The 27,303-nt window shown below is 36.6% G+C and overlaps 2 protein-coding genes across 2 annotated transcripts in view; one reads left to right on the top strand and one right to left on the bottom strand.

Moving 5' to 3' along the window:
• The window catches only part of LOC128994463 (neurocalcin homolog), a 176,082-nt gene extending 168,270 nt beyond the window's left edge, over positions 1 to 7,812 (bottom strand). Inside the window, exon 1 of the mRNA XM_054419039.1 lies at positions 7,643 to 7,812. The gene's annotated coding sequence lies outside the window, so the exon portion shown is untranslated. The remainder of the gene's footprint in view (positions 1 to 7,642) is intronic.
• Positions 7,813 to 23,258: 15,446 nt separating this feature from the next.
• On the top strand, positions 23,259 to 23,945 carry LOC128994198 (uncharacterized protein K02A2.6-like). Its single transcript, XM_054418577.1, has one exon. It carries the CDS (start codon positions 23,259 to 23,261, stop codon positions 23,943 to 23,945), a length of 687 nt encoding a protein of 228 aa, XP_054274552.1.
• Positions 23,946 to 27,303: the final 3,358 nt, after the last annotated feature.

The raw sequence follows: 27,303 nt of genomic DNA on the forward strand, positions 1-27,303 counted from the left end.
CTACTACTAATTATCTATGAATATAATTTTTCTGAATTAACATTTAGATTTTTTTTATTGTTATGTTTAGAAAAGTAATTGTTATGGTTTTTTTTTCTCTTGCAAATAGAGTTATGATGGCCTACAAACTATGAATTTATTAGCAAGATAATCTATTTCATTGAATAATATGTTAAATAATAATAATATATTAAAAATGACTTAATGAACACAATTAAAGAGCTTTTTAATTCTGTAAATCAATGCACCTGGTTTTCTGAGTTCTTGGGAACCATGTCCTGGGAACACATGACACGCTGTACAATTTAAAAGTTACAGTATTTAAAAATAAATAGGATAGAAAATAAAAAATATTTCTTGACTTATCATGTATTTAATAACCATTAAAATCTATTGACTGATTATGATCTAAAAATAAAATTGCCAAAGTGAGCATGTGCACTCCTTGCTACAACAGAGTTTTTTCAAACCAATGGCAACCCTTCTGAAAGTTAGTTTTTATATCATTTTATCATAACTCTATTTGAGTATAAAAACTAGGCCTACTGAAGAAAATTTACAAAGTCTTGTCAGACTGAAGGATTTGATCTGCTACCCACCTGATAATTATAACCAAATACCCAACATCCTCCCAACAATTAAAGCAATCAAGTCTATTAGAGATAAAAGCTTTGGTCTAATTTAAATGTCATACTGGCTAATTCTCTTGGGACTATTACTGCACTGCACTATGCTCATCATGATAAGACGACAAAACTAGTCATTTTACTGGTCAATTTAATTCAGCTCCTAGTAAGAATACAAAACTAAATCATCTATGATACCCCATCCCCTAACCCTGGAGACTTATCAAGTTTCTAATTAATTATAGATTTTAATTCACTCTTTTTCCAATTTGTTTTTAAATTATTATCAGGATTGTAATGAATGGAAATTTACACTTGAATTAATGTAGCCTACCGTAATAAACATCTTAGGCTTGATGAGTACCACCATTGAGTATAAACATAACTTATGTTTATACTTATGTTTATGCTTATATGTTAAGTTGAGAACCATTGAGTTATGTTTATACTCAATGGCAACACTCTACCTTGACCTCACAAGTCTACAGTAAATTAAAAAACTGCCAGAATTTTGATGAAGACACATTTATTTTAGTGAAAGTTATCGGTTTTGGGATCTAGGGAAATTAAAGAACAGAATGGGACGATCTCTATAGCTTTTTACTGACTAAGACCAGCTGGTTCTCAGCCAGGACTACTAAGCCGAATAGCTATGTCCACACTCAAGCGTTTTTGTGTGTGCCAAGCACATGCCTTGATGCAGGTAGAGGAAAATAACGCATGTGTCAAGGCATGCCCGAAATGAGTCCGAAGGAGCTCCATTCCATAGTGCACAGCGAAGCACAAGACGATCCACCAGCCTTGGATTTCCGTGTGTTTAAACTTGCAACTGCTTTACAATTTTGACAAGTGTTGTAGTTGTTTGAAGCAAGATGAATATCTAATAAACCTCAAAATTCATTATCACTCATGTTTGTGAGACTTACGAGGTAATAAATTGAAATGGAATTAAATAAAGAAATAAATAAAATAAAAAAATTATGAGTTTCATAGTTCTCCTTCTTTCATATCGGACGCTTTGATTTCTGACGTTTGTGAAATTTTTTTAACACTAAATATACCGCACCAATCTTTCCTATCAGAATAGCGTCGTCTTCATCCAACTAGGAAAGGGTAGGCCTACCTAAAAAATGAGGAAAGTGAGGCATGAGTGTGGACAGCTAAAGGCATGCCTCAAAGCACTTGCAATGCTGCATTAGTTGCATTGAAAGTTTAAAGGTACGTTAAAATTAAACGCGCACGAGTGTGGACATAGCTAATGATCGAAGTAAAGCTGGATCCAGTTTCAAACCATAAAAAAATACTGTCTTTTATTTTTTATAAACATCATTATTATCATTATTATTCAGTTCTATATCAATTAATTCCTGAAACATTACATTCTTTATCATAACTATATTGTCTGGTAAAAAATATCAGCAGGTGCAATGAATCACAACAGAATATGCTCACCAATAATAATTAATTTGAGACTACCGCAATCCTTAAATAAGTCAAAATTGCATTGACTGTTAATCAGGTACCAGTATGTGTTTAGTTTCACAGAAAAAGACTGCAACACCGGTCTATAAATGGAGCAATAGCTTCATCACGTATGACGGAGCTGGCATAAAGCCTACACTATCAACAGCGAAATGAATTGCTCATTGTTTTTCAACATTGTATGGCCTTGGCACCAAACTATTAACCCTTGAAAACTCTCCACTAATACAAACACCCTATGCTTCCACAGTACAAACAATCCCATAGCTGCAACAAAACTTTTTTAACTTACAACATTTCTGTCAAACTACTGATTGAGATACCTTCCAATAGTTATAATACTTGACAGAGTTTACGTTAGTGACCTATCGATTCATTTGATAACCGTGCTGAATATCACCTGCATTAAATAGAAACCAGACTATTCCAACTTAAGTCTAGATTCATTAACTGCATTTGAAAAGAGATACTATGTTCTCGGGTTTAAATAAAGAATTTTATAAAAGACAGTGATGCAAAAAAAGCTGAAACAAATAGTATATGCGGGGATGACTGAGACTAATTTTTGTAAATGATTTTTTTTTAAATCGACTAGCCTAACTTATTCCATTAAATTTTTGAGGATTGAAAACTTTGTGATGAATTAACTACAGAAGAACTCCCTCTTTTCTGATCTCCTCTGAACCAGGCCAGTACAGATAGGTGCAAATGGTTTTTTAAATCAAACCGGAGAATGACTGGAGAACTAACCCAAATGTTCTAAAAATTGTGAGAGCATTGTATTTGGATACGTGATCACTGGTCTAAAATTTGTCCCACGAAAAAAGTCGTTTCAGTACTGCTTACTTCTAACCGATCCAGTCCGGTTAAACCAATTAGCTGATAAAAATTATCGGGTTAAAGGTTTATTCACACGTATACCTATCAGTTATGGCACGTCACAGTTCAGACATCAGTCACGTCACAGTCAACCAAAATATTCTTTAATGGATTAACGATTATGAAAATAGTGTTTCAATTGCGTTATCTACACTCATCTGGCGCAGGTCCGTCAGTCGCTCTGTCGGCGTCGGTCAGTCAATTTCAGATTTCTTTCCACCAATGTTTTTGGATTGTTCGGACACCTGACGGCAATTGATGTTAGAAAATAGTGTTTTTGTTATTTAAATGATTGTGTTTATATTTTGAGTACTGTTTGGAACAATCAACAAGATGGACAGTGAAAATTTGATAGAATGTAGGGTTTTAATTTTAAATATTTGACTGTAACATCAATGTAAATATTAGAGACGGAAGACTGACTGTAACCAACTGACGGACAGTTGCCTGAGGAATTGCGGATTCAACTGAGACTAAACTGTGACTGGTCTGTAACAGAACTGTGACTGGACTGATGTGTGTGAATCAACCTTAAAGTGCAGTCCAGTTGAACCGGATGTCGAGTTAAAAGGTGTTATGATACGAAAAAGTCTACTGTACATATTCTTCATCAGTGTGTACTTCAGTAAAACCCAAACTATAGACTCACTTCTACCTCATATGTTTGATTTGGAAGGTCTCCAGTATGATTGTGGATACCCTACACCACCTTTTCCCAACATGTAGTGTGCCACCTAGTTGTACCACCTAGTAACGCTGAGGTCGCTGCGGTGGTACTTGGAGACGTTTTAAGTAGAAGTATTATAAATTAGGATTGATTGGGCTGATGACAACATTAGTTCATGGTGTCGGTAACTGTGTCTAGTCAACAAGACATTTAGAACAACAAGATTATTGTAACGTAATAAAAATTAAGCTATGTACCTACTGACTAAATAATTCTAGCAAAATATGAGTTAAATATAAACCATTGTGTCCGGTGTGAGTTTTATCAATTATTAAAATGTAAAATTTAATTTTAGAAAAGCTCAGCCACAACTCGGAAATGATCAGGACCAATCGGAAAAAGTTTAAGATATTCTCAAATTAGCTTCTAATCTTCAAGCACAGGCTTCTCAATAACTTTTCTTATTTCTGTTTTACTGATATCCCAATGAGAAATGGTGTCTGAGTCCAGAATCGACCTCGCTCGCAATACAGCAACCGTCATATTTAAAGTAATTGCCAATAGTTGCCTTGTACGCAGCCTCATCACGACAACACGAGCCTCAACGAGTCTCATCACCATTAACTAGCATCATTAGTGAAAAGAATTACAAATTTCAGCTCTGTAGCCGTCATGTAGGCTACGCTTTGCTGTGTTTTTTTATAATTTTTTAAAAATAAAATTTCTCACCCTGTTCGAGGTAAGGCCAGTGTCAAGTTGTTTTTTTTTTTTTAGAAGAAACATATCCAATACCAAAATTCATCACCGGATGGCTTGAGATTATGATACTTTATACTTTTCAATGAAATGGCGACCATACAATGTAGGTATTTTAAGCCAAGTATGAATGGAGATGAGTGTAGGATGAGTGGCGGGATCTTGTAGTCTTGTTAGTGAATAAGGCCGACTTATTCCTGAGGCACAGATTAATAGCCCATAGGCCTACAGCTAATGGCAACTAAAGAACCTACAGTTTATAGTGGAATCCGAACCACATTTTTGTCTTGGTATATACGAATTGGTATAATTTTCAGGATAGTACTGCGGATAGTCTTAGTACTCACTCGTGCGGACGTTAATCCACACCAGGGAGTATCGCATCCACAGTGCATGCCTATAAATATCCACAATTCGTAACCTCCTAGTAGCAGGATTACAGGACGACGCCACCCGTCCCAGCAGTCATACTAGTAAGAATACGTGCAAAGATACTAGTAGCGTGGAAAATGCAAAAATATGCTAGGGAGTTTAAAAATGGCCGTGATAATGCTCATTCCAGAAGGAATTGATTTTTTTGTGGGTACCCAGACATTTCAAAGAGAAGACCACTATGGAAAAATTTTTTCACAGCCATTTTTACACGACATAAGTTAACTCTGTCCGCACATTTACTCTAACTTATTTCATAACAGACATCACCTTTTATTCATTTGGCGATGAATGTCAGCATTGAATAGCCTACATTTATTGTAATCAAAAACTGTAACACTGTCAGATGCGGGCTGAGATTTGATTGTTTATAGGCTACCATTTTTAAAACACACAGTGAAGCGTAAATGACAGTTACAGAACTGAAATTTGTGTCTTTCTCTTCATGAATAATGCCAGTAAATAGTGATGAGCTTTGTTGCAGCGTACAAGCGAATTATGGATTCATATGTGAAACCAGCACTGTTCAGTCTATAAGAAATATTAATTGGAAATCATTTTATTAGACCTAATAATTACTTCCCAACGGATAACATAGGTATTAATTTTATGTTTGGTATTTTTGTAATGTAGTTTCATAGGTAAGGCAGACAGAGACAGAGATAGACATAGCGGCAAATCGCTTCCGGCTAGGTATTGTACGATGTCCCCCTCCCTGCCTATCATAGTGTACTCTTATACATGAAAATTAAGTAGGTAGTGTTGTTACCTAGTTTGTTCGTTGCCGGTTCGATATGGCTATTTATTTTTTTCTCTCTTGTCCGATCCTTTCCATGGGCGTTATGGATTACTACCTATACTCTTTCTCTAATTATTTTTTATTTTGTAAAGTTGTCTTAAGTTAAAATCTCCTTAAATATCTCTCAAATAATACAGTGGTTTGTGCTGAATTAATTTCCTCAGTGCTTCAATCTTTGAGTTCTTTTTGTGCGTGTTTCATGAGCTGGTTCTCAGGACATTCATTCGTGGGGACGTAGACTTTATCGGTCTACCGCAAAGGGATTTTTTGTGAAAGACCTTTGTTTGCGTTGACTCTTACTATAAGATCAAGATATCCATTTTCCCTTAGCTGATATTTTCCCCTCTGTGCATGGAACACCATGGCTTGGACACAACGCCTTCCCCATCTCCTTATAGAACAATAAACGCTGGCGAGTGACTCTTAGGCCTACAGTAGGCCTATTTCATTATCTAGTTTATAAGACGTTTGCAAGCTTTTTTGGGTTACCGACCGAATCGGGTGGTATTTCAATTTAATTACCTATTTGCATAGGTTTTTCCTCCTAGTGCCATATTTTATCCCCCACCAAACAGGCCCTTACTTTAAAAACTGCCCTCGTAACTTTTAGGGTCATAAAAAACTATTCAAGCTATCGACCTTTTTTTAAATGGAGAAGCATAACGTCAACTCTTACTACAAAAGGTGACAAAAAAATCAACCGAATTCTGCATTAGGCTACCTATATTTATAAGTAATAGGTTGAGTCTACGTTAGATTAGATAAGTTACGGTCCCCATTTAACTTTGATACCAGTACAAAAGTTGGCAAGAACCAAAGAAGATTTCAACTTTTTAACACTCTTAAAATACCACTACCTATTGTAAATGAGTGGTTAAGATAGCCTAGCGTTTTTAATATAGGCCTACACAAATAAATTAAACCTACCTAGAACAACTCAAAAGCAATCAAAAATAAAATGTATTTATTTATTTGACACTGGTGATAATATATAGGTCTAGTCTTAACCCGTAGGCTAGCTCTTAGGTATCTTCTGTGAATTTTTTACCCTTAAATTTTGTGCTTTTGATTGCAAAACTTCTTGTTTCTAGCACTTAATGAAAAGAAATTAGGGTAACCCAATAATTCTACAAAAAAAAGAATTCAATTGCAAGACTTTCACATCTTAAATTGATTGGAAACATTGTCTGGAACATAAACCTAACTCACTAAGTTAACTTAGCATTGAAAGACCAAAGACCTTGATCACGCTTATAGTACCATAAAGTTAAAACGTAACGTCACTGCACTTACAGAACATTCAAAAACATAAAAAAGAATACATTTTCTTACCTTAAGTGTTTAGTTGGAAATCCTTGGGCACTAATATTCCATTCCATGGTACTTCTGGTCATCTAGCCTATATGTGCACTTTCTACCACGGATGAAGGTTACCTATCCTGAAATATGCTTTGCCCAACAATGCAACACAATAGTAATAATAGGGCTAAGTTATATAGGCTACAATGTCATCAAGCCATTGATCAATGACCAGCCTAACCTTTCATTTTAATGAACTGATTTTATGTAATTTTGGTCTGTGATTGATGTATCTTAACAGCCTTGATTAACAGGAATATGGTGGATAAAATACAAGCACTAGCCTTTCTTAGGACATAAAAGTATTTTTAATAAAATGTTTGAATGTTCAAATGACAACAACAGTAAAGTAAGGTTATGTTGACTGATAACAATTTTCTATTTGACATAGGCTAGGATTGATTTATTGTTTCAGTAACAACAGCTAGAATAAAACTGTTTTTTAATGCTTGGTGCTTATTGATCTTTTCGATTTGTGTAAAGACAGTAACATAATATCAACGAAAATATAATAAAAATAAGTTTAACTGTGGACGTGTGACCAAAAAGAAGTAAATTTTCAGGTTATTTTTGTCACTGTAAACCTAACAGCGTTGCAGAAACATAGGGACGACTTTAGTGAAAATAGTGAGACCTACAAACCTATGGTTCCTCTGACACAAGAATATTCCTACGATCAAACTAAATTCACTGACATTTTCACAAATCAAACAGAAATACTTCTACGACGGTTGCCATTATGGTAAAACAAAACTTCCAGCCAACACGGAAAGGAACAAGCACTGCGATTTGCTGGAACAGACTAACCTTTCCGCGATATTTAGCTGCTATTGGTGGGAGGCGACGGGCATTTTGGCGGTTTATTTAAAATAGCACATGAGAATGTTCTATTTGAATACAGTCGACTAGTTTAGCAGAATTAGAGCATAAATTGAAACTTTATTAATTTATTGGTTTATGCTCATTTGTTTTAAATTATGCTTTTCTTACTTAAGGCTATTACAGTACTGGTCGTGCATACCAACGAAACAGCATGACATCCTCTTTTGGTTGTTTATATTATGGAACTAATTAAAATGTTGAGGTAACTTATTAATTCCTATATAAAAACTATAGATTTTCAAAATAATATTTTTGTGTCTATTCCTAAAAAAAAATTATTGGAACAAAGCTTTACAGGATTACGTCAGAATTCCTCCTTTAAAATTATTTCGATTGCCGGCTTGGTCCTATATAATATTTACTTCTCTTGACAATGATTTCAAGACCTCTCTCTATACTGTTCCTTCCATTTTCCTGTCAGTTTCTTACAGGAGGATGATAAATACCTTATTACAAAGGATGGATTAAAGTGTACTGAAATTATGTATTCATTTTTAGGACCACCAAAAGCTGCATAATTTGCCTCTCTTTGCGTGCACTTTACAGTGTTAAATACGGCACATATTGATCCGTAGCCGTGCGGCATGGTCCGGGCAGTGCAACACAGCAGAAGGCAGCATTGGGTAAAAAATCGGTGTTGCACAGTTAACATCGCATATTGGGAAGCATAGTTTCATACAGTTCTCGCTATAGTATGTTATAGAGTTTCTTGTGTGAGCATGTTGTCAAAATATTTAGATTTTAGTTCTGAGTCAGATTCAGATGCTGATTGTACTGCTTCACCAAAAAACATGAAAGAAAACATATGCCGGTAAACAAATTAATATGTTTTTAGAAAAAAAGAACATATAATTTTAGTTTTTAGAAAAAATATATTACCGTCACTTTTTTGTATTAGAGTGTAACCATATACGCGGATTGTGCTGAGCGCAATGTTAAGTGATGATGGTGATAGTGCAGTCCTCGAAGAGGTTTGTCAGATAATTTATAGTATCACAATACCTCTAAATCCTCAGCTCTTATCACGGCTCGCTTCACCTCCTCAATTACGGTTGACGGCCCCTTCCTATAAATCAATTCTGACGAGGGCTAAGGTCCCCTGCAGCAACCATGGCTGAATTTAGTCGGGAACGGATCAACTTATCGAGGACTTTCCCAGGGGTATACAACATACAGAGGGGTCTCTAAGAGGACGTTAGTTCTGGGTCTCCTTTCCTCTTCCTTAAGAGCACAAGCCTTGCTGTTTTCCAGCACAATGGAAATGCCAACTCTGCCAGGCAGTTATTGTACTATAACTGTACGTGCTCTAAAGAATCAGGGGATTACTCCCCGAGAGAATCAGGGACGGTTGGCAGTACTGACTGCTAGAGTTAACAGTGGATATTTGATGATCTCGTTATATTTTAATTTTACCAGTTTTTTTTTTGTAATTGCAAAGTGTTTGGACAATACACATAGTGTAAGGAACATTTTATTTTGTTGTTTGGCGCCTTAGTTATGAGTTAGTCCCGTCGCAAGTGTCTTGTAAGTAGTTATATGTCCTGTTCTAGCCTCAACTGACTTACCATCACATGGTTTAACTTTGGTGACAAGACCTGCAACGGAGCTTTGACGTCATCATCAGCTGGGCAAACCTGCAGGCTGCCACTCATTTCCGGCTGCAACTAACCCGAACGGGAACTATTAACAACTATGATCTAGATATAATACATATTCATGTCGGCACGAACAACCTGAGGGTGGGTTACAGGGGAGGTCTTGGCTACAACGAGGTCATGGCAAGCGGGAGGCTCTCCATGACATGGCTGATTTGCTGTTTACTGTAAAAACAAATTTTCCAAATTCTAAAGTCTATGTAAACAGCATAATAATTCGGTCTGATATCACATACAAAGCTCTTTATGATTTTAACACACAACTTGACCTTATGTGCAACAATTTTAATGTCATGTACGTGGAGGCTAACTGTTGGGTTGCGCGGAGACACCTTGCTCGTGATGGGAGACACCTTAACAGGGGTGGTGTGTCGCGGTTGGTCTCCTTATTTAAAGCGGTGATTCCTGCGTCTCTCCGCATGATTGGAGGCTCGGCAGCACATGCTACCCACAAATCAGTTGATTCGGCACTGGCGTCGGGCCTGAGCATGGAGTCTCCCCTGCCTCACAGTGAGAAGCCAACTTCTCACTGTGAGGTTGGGGAGAGTCTAGGCTCTTCAACTTCGGCCCCTCCCCTGTTGTCGGGAAACGAAATAATAGAAACCTGTGTATCGCTCATTTAAATATGTGCTCTATAAACACAGGTTTCGTTGAGATGACTGCACTGGAAATTGACTTTGATTTTGATGTGTTCGGTATTTCTGAAGCTTGGCTTAAGCCGGGTTCACTTTCTGATCACTATGAGATACCTGGATACGTACTCCTCAGGGCTGACAGAGCTGGAAAAGGAGGTGGAGGTGTTGCCCTGTACATTAAGCAAGGCTTGGTTTTCCAAAGAAGGTATTTAACAGGAGACGATCCAGGCATAGAATTTATCTCGGTGGTCCTTCAAACAAAAGGTGCTAAACTTGGCGTAGCCATCGTGTACAGACCACCACAAATTAGCTATACTTGTCGTGGTTCCTTGTTTTGGGCATTGTTTGTAGACATTGCAGCTGAAATTGACTCCGTCATATGTTTAGGTGATACAAACATTGATTTACTATCAATTTCCTGTTATGAAGCGAAACATTTCCGTCGTCTGCTGAAAATATATGACACTGTTCAACATATAACTGAACCAACAAGAGTCACTTCCAAGTCAGCCACACTAATTGATCACATTATCACTAATAAATCTACTCAACTGGATATGTGTGGCGTAATTGATGTGTCAAGTATTTTAGATTATAGGAAAAAGAAAATCACCGACCATAAGTTAATTTACTGTAAATTAAAATGCAAACAAGAAAAAAGCTCAGCAAAATTAATTACTTATATAGATTTTAAACGCTTTAACTTTAATGATGCGATTACCAGACTGGCAAGTGTACAGTGGGAAAAAGTAAAAGACATGACTAGAGTAGATTGTATAAATGAATATATTACAAGCAATGTGAAAGACATTTATGACACATTAGCACCTCTAGTAACAAAACGAGTTGCGAAGAGGAAATCACCTTGGAGAAATGTGGAAGTGATCTTGTTAACGAAATTAAAAAATAAACTTAGAACTAAGTATAAGAAAACTAGACAAGATAAGGATTGGACGGAGTACAAGAAAATTAGGAATAGACTAAAAGGTGTAATATGGAAGGCAAAAAAGAAATATTTTACTGATAACCTTGCAGACTGTAAAGATTCGAGAAAATTTTGGAAATGTTTAAAACAGAGTGATCTAATTGGAAAAAACTGTAACTAACACACAACTCCCAAATACTTTTAAAGTTGATGACATGAATGATTACTGTTATATATTCCAAATAATCTATCTTTTATTTAATATTGATCATATGACTGGAATAATTTCATATTGTAAATAATTCAATGTTTACATTTATTATTAAGAAATAAACATGTATCAAGAGTTGTGTTCATATATTTTGTATTATTTTTATATCTAATAATTTGGCGACGAGGAAGAAAATGACTGAAATACAAGACCTTATATCTACTTTGAACAGTTTTATGACATTAATGACACAACATACAAGTCAACAGACAGAACAGCCTAGATCAAAACATAGTACCAAGGAACTACTACAGAGCAATGCCTTGATGTTTGATGCTTATGATGAAAGTAAGGAAACGTTTGAAAGCTACACTCAGCGTTTAGAAATATTTTTTAAAATAAAAGGATTGACAGACAATGATTCAGAGACTGAACAATTGAAAGGTTTATTTTTAATCAATTGCTTGGGTGCTAAGCACTACAATCTGATCTGTAGTCTAACATCTCCAGACAAACCAGACTCAAAAACATATCAAGAATTACTGATATTACTAAATGAGCACCTAAGCCCAAAGAAGAACATACTTACAGAACAGCACAAATTCTTATCCCGTTTACAAGATGAAAATGAATCAATCACAAATTATGTCACAGTCCTCAAACAACTGGCTTGTTCAGCAGATTTCAAATCTGGGTGTAAAGAAGGAAAATGTACAAAATCAGTTATAAACCTCATGCTCAGGGCTCAATTCATCAGAGGCTTATATGACTCGGACATCAGAGAAAAACTCTTACAACTGGGGGAAATATCATTTGACAAAGCCTTAGAAATCGCCTTGGCTATAGAGGCATCAAAACTTGACAACCAGATTTTATATACTAATTATAACCAGAATGACATTCACAAAATAAGTAAAACAACAAAGAACAATATCGGCCCTAAGAATAAAAGTTTCTCAACCAAAAACCATTTCTCTAATGACTCAAGCAAAATGAAAGACAGGAAAAACAAAAGGCTACAAAGACTGGGACTTTTAGATGTCTGTTTGCACTGTGGAAGGAATAACCGAGAAACACAAAATTGCCGATTAATAGATCAACTAAATTGCAGGTATTGTCATAAAGATGGACACATAGAAAAGGTTTGCATAGCGAAACGAATACAGGAATTACAGTCTTCAGAGAAAAATGTAAAAAGAGTTGATGAAATTGATTCTGAATATGAATACGACGTTCAACGGATCATAAATGTATTGAAGAATGACGAAGGAGATGACAGAATGATGATTAACGTATCTCTAAATGGTAAACAGCAACGTTTTGAGTGTGATCATAATAAAGTCATGTTAGCATAATAAATAATGATGACTTCAAGAAACTAGACTTACATGTTCCAGTTTGCAAAACAAGTGTTCTTTTTCGATCTTATACTGGACAAATTTTCAAACCAATCGGGGTCTGTACCCTAAGCATATCTTACGAAGGGAGATCTTGCAGAGAGGATCTATACATTGTAAATCTACCTAAAAACGCTATTCTTGGAAGGGATTGGATTCGAAAATTGAAAATTAACTTACACAATATTAATCTTGTTAATATGAAGAAACCAGAGGTTGATACCAACACTGTTGTCAAATCTATCAAGCAAAGATTCTCAAGCGTTTTTGAACAATGCATTGGTAAAACACTCAACTTTACATGCTCTTTAAAACTAAAGGATAATTCAAGACCTGTGTACTTAAAACCCAGACCAGTACCTCATGCTCTTTGAGAAGCTGTTGAGAATGAACTAGATAAACTTGAAAAAGAAGACGTAATAGTGAAAGTGGATCAATCTGAGTGGGGAACGCCAATTGTTGTGATTCCAAAAGCAAATGGAGCGGTCCGTATTTGCGCGGATTACAAGGTAACTGTGAACCAACAACTACATGACAGTCGTTATCCAATACCAAGAATAGAGGATATCCTTAACAAAATGAGAAATGGAAACTATTTTTGCACTTTAGACATTTACAAGGCTTATTTACATCTTTCAGTGTTTATTATATTATACATCTTGATACATGTTTATTTCTTAATAATAAATGTAAACATTGAATTATTTACAATATGAAATTATTCCAGTCATATGATCAATATTAAATAAAAGATAGCTGATAACCTTGCAGACTGTAAAGATTCGAGAAAATTTTGGAAATGTTTAAAACAGAGTGATCTAATTGGAAAAAACTGTAACACACAACTCCCAAATACTTTTAAAGTTGATGACATGAATGATTACTTTGTTAAAATGGGGTGTTTCTTTGATGCAGACTCACGCTTAATTGGTTCTTATAACAAAGAAAGGAAGAAAGGAATAACTAATTTATTTAACTTTAAAAAAAGTCTCAGAGAAGGATGTTAAAACGGCAATAAATGAAATAACCTCTAGAGCAGTTGGAGTTGACGACTTGAGTATTTTAATGATTAAAGCAGTTTGTCCTTACGCAATTGGTGCCTTAACTCACTTGATGAATGAATCATTAGGATCAGGCAAATTTCCTCAGGCATGGAAAACTAGTATAGTACACCCATTGCCAATAAAATTTAATCCTACTGACTTCAGTGAGCTTAGACCTATATCAGTCTTGCCTGCGATATCAAAAGTACTGGAAAAATTAGCAATAAAACAAATTCTAGAACATTTAGAAAAAGAACAAATCCTTCCAAAATTACAGTCAGGGTTTAGAAGAAACCACAGTACCTGCACTGCATTAGTGAATATGTTTGCAGACTTGTTTGAGGCGAGGGACCGGGGCAGGTGTAGCTCTGTTGTGATGCTTGACTATTCACAGGCGTTTGACTCTATAAGCCACAGTTTATTTCTTGCTAAATTGGGACATCTTGGTTTTATGGATAATGCAATTGCTTGGATGCAGTCGTACTTGGAAAAAAGATAACAGGTGACTAGAGTGGGAGCTGATGTTTCACTTCCCCTTGACAAAGTCCGGGGAGTGCCGCAGGGGAGCTGTCTGGGTCCAACTTTATTCACCCTGTACACTGCAGACATATCCAATTGCGTGCACTTCTGCAATGTGCACGCCTATGCAGATGACTGTCAGATGCATTTATCCTATGATGTCAACTCAATTGACCAAGCTGTTGCGAGGATGAACTTGGATTTGGCGAATGTCAGTGAGTGGTCCATGAAGCATGGTCTCAAGTTAAACAAAGGAGAAATGCACTGTTCTTCATATGGCTCCGCCCAACTATGTTCAATTGATCATTGATGGAGACGTGCAGATAAAACTTGATGACGTGGAGTTGAAGGTGAGCCACACTGCCAGGACTTTGGGCGTAATACTGGACAGTGGTCTTACCTTCTCTGATCATATCACCCATGTTTCCCAGCTGGTGTTGGGTAGATTGCGGGGTCTGTACAAATGCCGAACCATCCTACCTGAGTCAGCCAAGATTCAGTTGATTCAATCAATTGTCTTGTCAGTGCTATAATACTGTTTTCCTTTATATGGCAACAGCATCACGAATGAGGGCATGGAAAGGATTCAAAAACTTCAGAACACCGCAGTAAGATTTATATATGGTATGCGGAAACGCGATCATATATCTGAATTTTAAAAAACTGCCGGTCTTTTGCCCTCAGCAGCCGTATGCAGGATGCAAACCTGCACTCTGGTTCATCGGGTACTGGTCAAAAAAGAACCAGCTTACCTGATGGAAAGACTGGTCTCCCGCGATCGGGTGTCTCGGTGCAATACTCGACAGGAAAAGCTGTTTCACTTCCCGAGAGTGAGGCTGGAGATTGGCAGGAGAGGTTTTTCATACTTTGGGCCAAAGTTGTATGACCTCCCCTGTGATCTTAAGTTGCTGGGTGTTCCAGCTTTTAGAAATAAGCTAAAATAAATGTATAGAAGGGACCTCAAATTTTGCAAATAGATTATGTACTTTTTGTTATTAGTTTTATTTAGTATTAGTAATTAAATTGACAAGAGTTATCCTGTAAAGCAGTATGTACTGAGGAACGCTTGCTAAATAAAGGCATTTTTATTTATTTATTTATTTATTAAAAGCAACTTCTTAAGAACCTCGCCAACAGGTAACCCATCAGTTCTAGGAGCCTTGTTGTTTTTTTAAGGGATATTCCGCAGTCTCCAGCTCCTCATGAGTGAAGAGGACATCGTCCATCCTCCCAAACTCACACTGTGGGTGCAGCAGTATGAGCCGGAAAAAGGGATTTGTCTATCCATGACGGAAGGTGGAGAGCGGGTTGACCAGGCCCCACGGGTTGGAATCGACATTGTTCCTTAGTTTTTTCTAGCAGTTGTGTTTGCTCCGTGTGATGGACCAGCGGAAAGACTTCCTTGTCACCTTACATCTCCATCATATATGGATGACGTCTATCCACGGGTACCCTGGCCCTCGTAGTGAGTTATCTAGCTCTCAAGGCAGCTCGACGACAAATCCGGGATCTTGGCAGTCCACCAGTTTACGGGTCACTTATAACACCAGGGGCGCCTGTGGGCCATTTACTCATCCCAAGCTGAGGCAATCATAGATTTAACTGACGCCTCTGCATTAGCCATGCCAAGTGCGGCAGGCACCACCGGCGCTCCCCCCAGGATAGCTTCGAGGAATCTGCCCATAATCTCTATAATAAATTCTAACCTTGCAGTAAAGCATGACTAGTGATATATTATAGTCCGTTCACAAAATTTAGGTGGTTTAAGGTGAAGTTCCAACTTGTTTTCTTTATGTATGTGTTGAAGCCGATTGGCGTTTTGACAAACCTCAGCTATCAGCTGTTGAGCTGCATTATTTTAAAGGTAGGATCAAGTGGAGGGGATAGATTTCTTCCCCTAAATTCTCTAAATTATGTGAACAGGGTATAGCTTATTTCCCAATAACTTGAGTAACATGATAGGACTATGGAAACATCGTTTTGTGTAAATTTAAAATTCCCATTTTGTTCTCATGAAGAATTGGTAAACTGTTGTAGTTTGCTTGTTTTTGTATGATACATTTTGATCAAATTTGGCAAATGTATTTATTTTATCCTTAAGCTACCTATTAAGATTTCATGAAAAACCCTGCTTTATCAATACATACTTAGGTTTTCTGCTAAAGGTAAAGGTAAAACCTGTAGCAGCAAAGCTAAGTATGTAATCATTAAACCTAATATTATTTTAATAGGGAATAAATCTGACACGTTTGAGGAAATATTTTAGGAAAAATCCAAACAAGCAAATGGCATTTGCTTAGTTTGTAGGTTTGCTAGTGCAGGGGTATTGTTTCTTTTTAAGACCAGCATCTATATAAAGGGTGATCCAGTTAGAGGTTAAATTTAAAAACTAAATAATACGTATTGTAGTTTACTTATAAGGTATTTTTTAATTCATACACATTTATTAAAGATTGACATTACACATGGAAAATAATATCTGTCAAATGACCGCCACGTGAATCCCGGCAGACTTCAGCCCTTTTGATGAAATTTTCCATCACTTTCTCGATCATTTGTTGTGGAATTTGATGGATTACTCTGCGAATCTCGTCCTTCAGCTCCAGAATCGAGTTGGCCTTGTTTGCGAAAACCTTCTGCTTCAAATATCCCCAAAGAAAATGGTCCATTGGTGTGAGGTCACATGATCTTGCTGGCCAATGCTGATCACCGAAACGAGAGATTAAACGGCCGGGAAACTTTGTGTGCAACAACTGCACTGTTTCTCGTGCTGTATGACAAGTGGCCCCATCTTGTTGAAACCACAAGTCGTTCAACTCGTAATTGACAACCAATACTTCCAAACTGCAAAAAATAATCGCTTATCATCTCCCGATAATGTTCTTAATTGACTCTAACTGCATCGCCATGGTAATTTTCAAAAAAGTAAGGACCAATCACGCCGCCAACCCACAATCCACACCAAACAGTTACCTTTTTTGGATGCATTTCTTTCGGGTGAATAGCATGAGGATTTTCAGTTCCCCAAATGCGGCAGTTTTGTTTGTTTACATAGCCATTGATATAAAAATGAGCTTCATCAGAAAAGATGATTTTGTTCACAAAATTTTCATCACGTTGATTATTCTCTAACACCCAGTTAACAAATTCAAGCCTCTGTTGGTAATCTCCCGGTTTCAATTCAATAACTCAATAACTCAATAACTCATTTATTTAGCAAGATTAACATTACAAATGCATTAGCCAAGTCAAATTTACTAAAAATAACTATTAACTAACTTTTAAAATAATTAAAATTAAAATTCATTAGGACTGTCCGTCAGCGAGAAAGGCGCGGACACTGTAGTAGCCTTTACCCACGAGAAATGACCTCAAGTGCCTTTTGAAGCATCCCGGATCTGATGTGGACTTGATTTGAAGTGGGAGAGCATTGAACAGTTTGATGGCATTATAGTTTAGATGTCTTTCAAAGAATGTGGTTGAATGGGCTGGAATTCTCAGATTGAAAGTATTGCGAAGCAGATACGAGTGGGTGGATGTGGTGTGGAAATGAGAATAATTTGACTTCAGAAAAGTGAGGACTTCTAGAATGTAGATACAGGGAAAAGTTAGAATTGCGGATGATTTAAATACAGCTCTACAAGTTTGTTTGTAGGGAAGGCCGTGAATTATTCTGATAGCTCTCCTTTGAAGGCGAAAAAGGAAATGGGTTCTTGTGCTTTCACCTCCCCATAGTGCAACTGCATATATCATGTGTGGATAAAGTACACCGTAGTAAGCAGTAAGAAGTACATCTTTGTTTGAAAATTTTGCTAGTTGGCGCAGAAGAAAAATTCCTGAACTGATCTTTCTACAGACAGAATCAATGTGGGGTTTGAAACACAAGTTCTCGTCCAACAACAAACCCAGGAATTTTACTTGAGCAGTGGTTTCAGTTTCAGTGTCGTCCAAAATAAAATTTTGTTTGTTTTTGGTTTTCCTAATTGAGAAATTGGTGTCAATTGGATCTTATACGCATGCAAATGTAGATCTTTAGTCAAAATGCGCTGAGTTGTACCGTAGGAAAGGCCTAATTGCTGGGAACGATGATGAATTGAGGTTGACGGATTTTCTCGAACACTGGCACTTGTTGAGGCGATTCCACTGATCGGCCACTCCGAGGGCGTACTGGTCTTTTAACATCTAACACTGAACCCGTCACATTAAATTTATCAATCAGTTTTCTAATCGCCGCACGTGATGGACGGTTATGGTTACCAAAATCATTTCGCAGTGATCGAATCGTGTTAGTAAAGTTTTCCCCATTTTTAAAAAAGGTTTTTACAATTAAAACACTTTCTTCATTCGAATAATGCTCCATAACAACAAATTTAAATGTCAATACACAACAATGCCCAATAACAAAACATCAGCTGTTTATCTTGCATATGGAACCATTGCTAACAACTTAAAATTGTAACCTCTAACTGGATCACCCTTTAGTTAGAGCCACCGATTGTAAGGAGTAATGTAATATGATAAATTTTGTAATGTAGTGTTTTTTATTCTCTTAACACAATTTATCAGTTTTAGACCAACAAATCGTTACTATTTTCTTATGTTAATCGTTTATGTGTAACAATTAATAGCACTTGCTAACAAAATTTGAAAAACATTAATGTTTTCCGTAATTCTTGATCTCTGTTACAAGAGTTCCTGTTGTGGCCAAGCAAGCCAGTTAAATTCTTACACTATCACCGTGTTATTTAACTTATTCTATATACTCTAGCTGGTTTCTGCCCATAAGTGAAAGGTCATAGAAATCTGCACAACAGAGCTGGTAGTGGGAGTTGCATCGAGACAATCATAAAAGTTAATGAAACTTCGCTTGCTGATGTTTAAAACTACCAAGGTTTACTGTTACCCATGGTAGTCTTAAAGATGTTTCAATTCGGTTATCTCTTTTTTCATCAGGAACATATATTTATAAACACCTCCAAACTCCCTCTCACAGCTTACACTCATTTTTTGTCCAAACTCTTTTCTCCATACTTGTACATCAGCTGACGGTGGTCTTCAATAGGGGTAAACCGTTATTAGATCAGAGGAATATAATCACAGAACGCAGTTCATTCTTAGCAGTGGTGTTGATTTTACTTCACATCATTATTGGATACAATGACAAGACTAGCTACCCAATCCATAAAAATGACATTGAAAGTTAAGACCATTGTTTGGAAGACAAACTCCCACGGGCATAAGATGGTATTGCTTATGTTTGGTGCCAGAGATGCGGAGCAGCTGCTAGCTGAAGGCGACATCAGGATCGGGTGGTCAGATGCCAGGTTGGTGAGAAGCTCGTGGCCCCCAGATGCTTATGATGTCTGGCCTTCAGAACAGAATAAATGTCTAACATTAGGTCTTTATATTCTGTGGTTTCAGGTTACTTAGCCAATTGTTGTAGCAGCCCGGACATGAACCAACGTTTGCTACAGTGCGGTGGCCAAGAACACAGGGAGCATGTGCACCACAACCGAGTCGTCCTCTTCTGTGCACAGAAGCTGGATTGAAGGCGAACATGTAAGGCACTCTACTAGATTCAATTACTGTGGGGCATACAAGCAGGGGCTCCAGAAGCTCAGGTAGATAAAAAACCAAATTACCATATAGTCATTCAATTAAACATATTCAGAGGAGCAGTACAACCAATGGCCTGCTGTATAAATTTGCCACTAAGCGAGGCTCTGACATCCTGCTTCTCATTGAGCAACTGTATTGTTTACTATTTGTCAGAACCTTCGCTCACGACAGTGGTTTACGGATATTTTTTTCATTGCTGCTATCTGGACCTTGGATAATTACCTCGCTTCTGTAGCTACCTGGTAACTAGCTCGTGAAACTGCTTCGCTATGTAGGATGAATGATGTTAATGATATGATGACTTTTAAACTCATCCCAGATCCCGAACAGCCAACCATAGATGGAAAAGCAGCACAGCCAGGTAGACTACTTTGTGATGCAACTTCTTTCCGGTCAAGGGTATTACAAATATTATTTACATAATGTGGGCAAAGTCGCCAGCTCGGATTGTCTGTGCTGTCCTGGAGTGTGACAGGTGGCAGCACAACTATTTCTCTCTCATTGGTGTTATAATCACTCCAGAAAAAAACATAGGACCTATGCTTCAGGGAGAAACAGCAGGGAGCAGGGAACTCCTCATGAACATTAAATAGAGCCCACATAAGATACAAAACTGGAAAACTTCTTATAGCTGGAAAACAAATTAACTTGAGGATGGAAGAGCTATTACAAAAGAGGTCCATTTAAAGTAAATTTGCTGGTGTAAAACTGCATGTCAAAGATTCAATCAATTATAGGTACCTAGTTAATTTTTATTTGTGCGTCGTTGGATTAAAAAAGTTCAAGAAGAAAACAACACTATTTCTAGACCTACAATACACTCTGAGTTTGCAAAAAAATATGTTGAGTCTTATCGGCAAATTATCAACAACACTAAAACTCATAGGATATTTAACAATGCATATCGACAATTAACACGTTTGCTACCAATCCCCACATATATGTAGCGCTGCGGTCATTGCCACGGACTGAGGTATACATTTTAATATTACACATGAGACCAGGTGTCACTTGGTGAACAGCAGTACACGCAGACCACGGGAAAATTGTGATGCAACAAAGGAAATAACAGTGTCTTGCCAACTATCATATGACGTCACTAATCATCATGTCCAAAGTCCAAGTGACGTACATATGCGCCAGACATCCCTGTAGACCACTGCAGAGAATAAGGGCCCTCAAATAATCATGTCCAAAGTCCAAGTGACGCACATATGCGCCAGACATCCCTGTAGACCACTGCAGAGAATAAGGGCCCTCAAATAGACTGTTACAAAGATGTAAGCTTTTTAATAACATTGGTACACTGACGCAAATATGCTACGTCAGTTCTATTTGCAGTCTATGTGTAGAAACCCACCATCGCATATGTGTGTCGCTGAATGAATGACTGAATGAATGACAAATTTAGTACTGTTGTGGTAATTGTCATATGTTTGTTGTTCTTTAATATTTATTTAGTTATTATTAAGATCATCTGGAGATTGTTTTTGTATTGTATTTACAAATAATTCAGTTGGTAACATTTTATTCCTAAGATAAAAATTGTTAATCAATATAAAACTTCTTTATTTGACATGGTGGCAGCGGTTTAGTTTTTTTAAAAAATGCCAAAAAACAATAGATTATCAATCAGAGGAAACAAATCAAATCAATCATCAGAAACACATAATGTTCTAGAACCAAGACAGCAGCAAAATAGGACTACATCAGTCATGTTTCAACCTCCTGAACCTTTTGATTCAAAATATCCAGAATTATGGGAAAAGTGGTTTAAGCGATTTGAAAGGTATAGAATTGCATCAGGACTGGACAATGAACCTCAAGTAAAACAAGTAAGCTGCTTGATTTACTGTATGGGGCCTGATTCTGAGGATATCTTATCAACAGCACACCTCTCAGAAGATGACAAAGCCTCATATGAATCGGTAACAGAAGCCTTTGACAACATATTTACTGGCAAAAGAAATGTCATATACGAACGAGCAAAGTTTAATTCAAGATCACAACAACCAGATGAATTATTTGATACATTTCTGGCAGACATAAGCTCAATGGCCGTTAATAAAAAAAGCAAAGGTTGTACTGAACAAAGAAAAATGTTCTATTTCCCAAACATCTGTGAAGTTTCTTGGAAACCTGATCGACTGTGATGGTATCAAGGTCGATCCTGATCGTATACGAGCACTCGAGGAACTTCCCCCTCCTAAAGATATTGCGGGAGTTTGACGATTAAATGGTATGTTGAATCAACTGAACAAGTTCATTCCAAACTTAGCTGATAAAACTGAATCATTCCGTGAGCTTACTAGAAAGAATAGACAATTTTGTTGGACAAGTCAACATCAAGAAGCCCTTTCAGACATTATACAGACCGTCAATGAATCAAAATCTTTAACTAAGTATGATGTAAATGCTGAAGCTATTGTTATAGCCGATTCATCAGCATATGGATTGGGTGCAATGTTACTTCAGGTTGAAGATAAATCTCCCAAAGTAGTGATGTTTGCTTCAAGGACCTTACAGGACTGTGAAAGACGATATGCCCAGATAGAAAAGGAAGCTCTTGCATGTGCATGGGCCGCAGAAAAGTTTTCTAAGTTTTTAGTTGGGAAAAAATTTAGAATCCTAACAGACCACAAACCATTAGTTTCGCTCCTTGGAAGCAAAGACCTAGACACAATACCAGCTAGGATTCAGAGATTCAAAATGCGATTGATGAAATTTGACTACTCCATCGAACACATTCCCGGAAAAGAAATGTTTACAGCAGACACATTAAGCCGAGCGCCGATCCCAGATTCTACAGATGAGTTCACAAAAGAGGTAGAGGCACACATTAAGGTAATATCTTTAAACTTTCCAGCAACACAGTCAAGATTGGAACAAATAAAGAATGCCCAGATCCTGTGTGAAGAATGTCAGATGTTGGTGAAATACACAGAAAATGGATAGCCTAAATATAAGAAGGATGTGCCAGAGAGTATGAGAAAGTGGTATACCTTTAAAGACGACCTATCTATAATAGAAGACTTGATATGTTATAAAGAAAGAATTATTATCCCATTTGAACTTAGAAAAGCTATCATTAATAAACTGCACGATGGTCATTTCGGGTCTACACGCACAGTCCTCCGAGCGAAACAATCTGTGTTTTGGCCAGGAATTACAACAGAGATACATAACTTGATTGAAAATTGTGACACTTGTGCTAAACACCAAAACCAAAAGTCAGAAAAAATTATTCAATCAGACACTCCTGACTATCCATGGCAAAGAATAGCAGATGATTACTTTGACTTTGTGAAAGGCAAATACTTGGCTGTTGTGGACTATTATTCACGGTACTTGGAAATGATAAATGTGTCCACAATGACTGTAGATGAACTAATCAAAAAGATGAAAGCCTGTTTTGCTCGACATGGGATCCCTGAAATCGTAATTTCTGATTCTGGCTCACAGTTTACAAGCTCAGAATGGAGAGCCTTTGCAGCCGATTTTGGGTTTAAAACTATTTGTTGTAGTCCCTTACACCATCAGGCAAACGGTGAAGCTGAAAGAGCAGTCCAAACGCTTAAAAAGATGCTTACAAAGAACAAAGACCCCACTCTTGCATTACTGGAGTACAGGTCAACACCAGGTCCATCAGGGTACAGCCCTTCGGAATTGTTGATGGGAAGAAGACTAAGAACCCGACTACCGTCATTAACGAAAGATCTCAAGCCTAAAATGGTAGATCACAAGACATTTAGAGAATTGGACAAACTATATAGAGCAACTCAAGCAGATTACTTCAATAAACGGCATGGAGTGAGAGATGAAAAGCAATTCACTATTGGATGCAACGTGTATATTCCTGATAGGAGAGAAGATGGGAAGATAGTTAATAAAGTAGCTCCAAGATCATACACAGTTAAGACAAACGAAGGCATGTTACGTCGCAACGGGGTAATGCTAAGACAACTACAACCCAAAACATCTGATGACCCTGGAACTGAGCCTAATTGTTTTTCCTCATTTGGTAGACAAATAAATCCACCAAGAAGAACATGTACTTAAAAAAAGGGAAGAGAAGATGTCATATGTTTGTTGTTCTTTAATATTTATTTAGTTATTATTAAGATCATCTGGAGATTGTTTTTGTATTGTATTTACAAATAATTCAGTTGGTAACATTTTATTCCTAAGATAAAAATTGTTAATCAATATAAAACTTCTTTATTTGACAGTAATGAACGTGTTAAGTAAAGAAAACAGGGATACCATAAGCTCTAAAAAATTCATAAAGTGTCTCCTTATACTTGTAATTAATTGGGTGGGATTTAGAAATCAACTTCTTTCATATACATTTATAAAAAAAGGTTTACAAAAATTGCTTTAACCTCTGGTGGCATCAAATTAAATACCCTTGCCGCAGCAATCCTGCACACTAAGCGAATTTCCATTTGCCTGATTAAATTTTCAATTAAATCTATTTAAATCACATTAGGTTTAACAAGTGCATGGGTATGCTGCTACAGGGGGTAATAAAGTGTGTTTTTGTATTTTTTTAGCTTAGTATTAAGTAAATAAATTTGCCAAATTTGATCAAAATATATCCATAATCAATCAAACTACAACAGTTTAACTATTCTCCATACTCCAAGAATAAGATGGGAATTTTAAATGTTTAATTTTTTTTAATTGTCTCCGTAACCTATAAGCGTAAGATAACACTGAAATATAGTCTACTAAATTGTTTTTTTCAACCTCTTTAAAATGGCTTAAAGAGAAATTGCATTTTTGTTTGTTTTGGGGGGTCAAAAAAGAGAAAAATCTTTTTTTACCCCATAAATCCCCAATAAAACTCTGTTCATTTGTTCCGATCATGCTGGTTCGAGAACTCATTTAATTTCATCCTGCCTTTCAGATTAAAGCCAAATTTCATTAAAAATTACTCAAGTTATTGCTTTCACATATCAACATTTGAACGAATAGTGTTTTTGGCCTCTAGGAAAATGAAATGTGTTTTTGGTATCAAAATGAAAAAAGTATATCTGTCCCGAACCTAGGTCTTACCGTGCCACCTACGGTACTAACTACTTCCCTATAGGGAAATTCGCTAAAAAGTAAATCATCTTTACTTACGGCCTTGGGTCCAGGTCTTACGTGCCACCTAAAGTTCATTAGCTTCTTCCCTGCAGGGAAAAATGCTAAAATGTAACATCAAAACATAAATGCTTTGTTTTGAGTTATTTAACATTTTTGATTTTGTTCATCCATCATTCCATCATTTTGTTCATCAAGCAATGCTTTTTACCTAATTATATTTTTTAAACTCAAGAATAAAACTCAAAAGTACTTATTGAGAAAAAAACTAGGTTTATTGTTTTTATTTAAATGATTAAAAAAGAACACACCTATTAGGGGGTTTTAACCAAGCAATATTAGGACCGAATCCTGTCTTCCATTCTGCTTGGCGGGGTACGGCCCTTGAGGGAACCATTCCGGCATTCGCCTAAGTGAGGAAAGAAACCGTACAAACTCTCCTCGGAATGGCCGGTCTGATAGTCAGACCTCCCGAATGTGAGAGTGCATGATACTACCTCACTCGGTCAGATTAGTACCTACATGAATTACTTAAATACTAGATACATAAGATACTTAACACTAAGTACAAAAGATACTTAATAATACTAGATAAAGGACATACTTAGCACCCACAAATCTGTTCTAACTCATACTGTCGTTACATCTTCTTCAGGTCTTGTCCTTCTTTCCTGGAGTTTGTCCCAGCTTGTCATCAATTGGTTCATAGTGTTGCTGCAGAATTCTTCAGTTTCTTTCATCTTGAATCCTCCCAGATATTCCATTTCCGCATCCATAGTTGCATTCATCTCCCACATTTTACCATGTTCCTCAAACATTTCCCCATGGCAGATTATTTGACAGTTTACTCTGATCCATCCATTCAACTATGTGGATCCTTCTTGAATTAGTGAAGCAATACATCAGGTCACCGTGTAGTTCTATAACCTCCCATTTTTTTCCAGGAGTAGGTTGCTTACTATAATGATGATCCACTGCAAGTTCACATGTATCGATAGTGAACAATTAAAGAATTCTGTCAAGCTTCTACTGAGGTTGCATCTTCCAGAACTGCTCTATTGTATCCTCGAGTATGGAACCAAGACACTTCACTTTCTTGAGTATTCTTCCTCAAAATAATTTTTACAGGAGAAAAAATGATTTCTTGCATTCATTTGATGAGTCAGTGAGGGAATGAATGAAATACAGTAAACAGTTTCTATGGAAACATGTATTTACTGTCAACATGCCATTGTTCAAAAAGCTTAACCTTGCATTATGGATTAGTCAAGACATTCCCTTTCAATGTAAAGTTGAAGCCAGAAAATTTTGAACGAAAACAAACATATTTAAATTGAGCCTCCAACAGAATTACTTCTTCATGTTCTATACCAAACTTTAATACACCCAAGCAGAAAGGTGAACTTGGTACAAAATAAGGGTTTTTGTTAGAATAGCAGGAAGTGTTTAAAAGTTCATTCTAGCTCAAGAACCACAAAAATGCATTTATTTTACTCATAGACACTTAGTAAACGATTCTACTTGTTTCAGTAAAATATTGTACCAGCAGCCATTGTAACGGAAGACATCTCCTAACTCAAACCACCTTTAGTTGAAAATACTGTAAAATACAGTAAAAAATGTTGAATTTGATTTATAATGTAAGTTTTATTTATTCTTGTGCACAGATTAAAACCTTCCATACTACTAAAATTATAGCAATATACAGTGTGTAAATTAAGTCTTGAAACAAATCTGTATTCTTTAAACCAAAATAGATAAAAATATTCTGTTTGTGATTGATTGTTAACTAAGGTTCCGTAATTTTTTACATCAAAAATATTTTTTAACCTCCCTAACAGGGTAGGGGGTAGGGGGTGACTTATTTTTTTCAAATAGCAACCCCTACTGAGTGACCCCCTCATTTTGAATGATTTGTCAAAAGAAACACAATGATGCAAACCCGAGGTAGACATCTCACCCCTAGCCAAAATGGCAGGTATTCCAAAATTTGATTTATTTCAAAAAGCCCCAATTTTGGAATACCCGCCATTTTGGTTAGGGGTGAGATATTCACCTCGGGTTTGCATCATTGTGTTTCTTTTGGCAAGCCCTTCAAAATGAGGGGTCACTCAATTGGGGTTGCTATTTAAAAAAATAAGTTACCCCCTACCCTGTTAGGGAGGTTAAACAATTTTTTTGGTGTAAAAAATTGTGGAACCTTTGTTAAGAATCAATGCTACAAACTGAATATTTCTATCTACTGTATTTTGGTTTTAAAAATACAGATTTGTTTCAAAACTTAATTTACACACTGTATATAGTGTCAATTTAAAATGTTAGCTTCGGC

The sequence above is a fragment of the Macrosteles quadrilineatus genome, unplaced genomic scaffold, assembly GCF_028750875.1.
Source record: "Macrosteles quadrilineatus isolate MER2022 unplaced genomic scaffold, UCM_ALF_1.0 Scaffold_5__1_contigs__length_97177068, whole genome shotgun sequence".
NCBI classification, from domain to species: domain Eukaryota; kingdom Metazoa; phylum Arthropoda; class Insecta; order Hemiptera; family Cicadellidae; genus Macrosteles; species Macrosteles quadrilineatus.

Excerpts from the sequence above, each read along its gene's own strand:
- LOC128994198 (XM_054418577.1), top strand. The coding sequence starts at position 23,259 with ATGACTGTAGATGAACTAATCAAAAAGATGAAAGCCTGTTTTGCTCGA.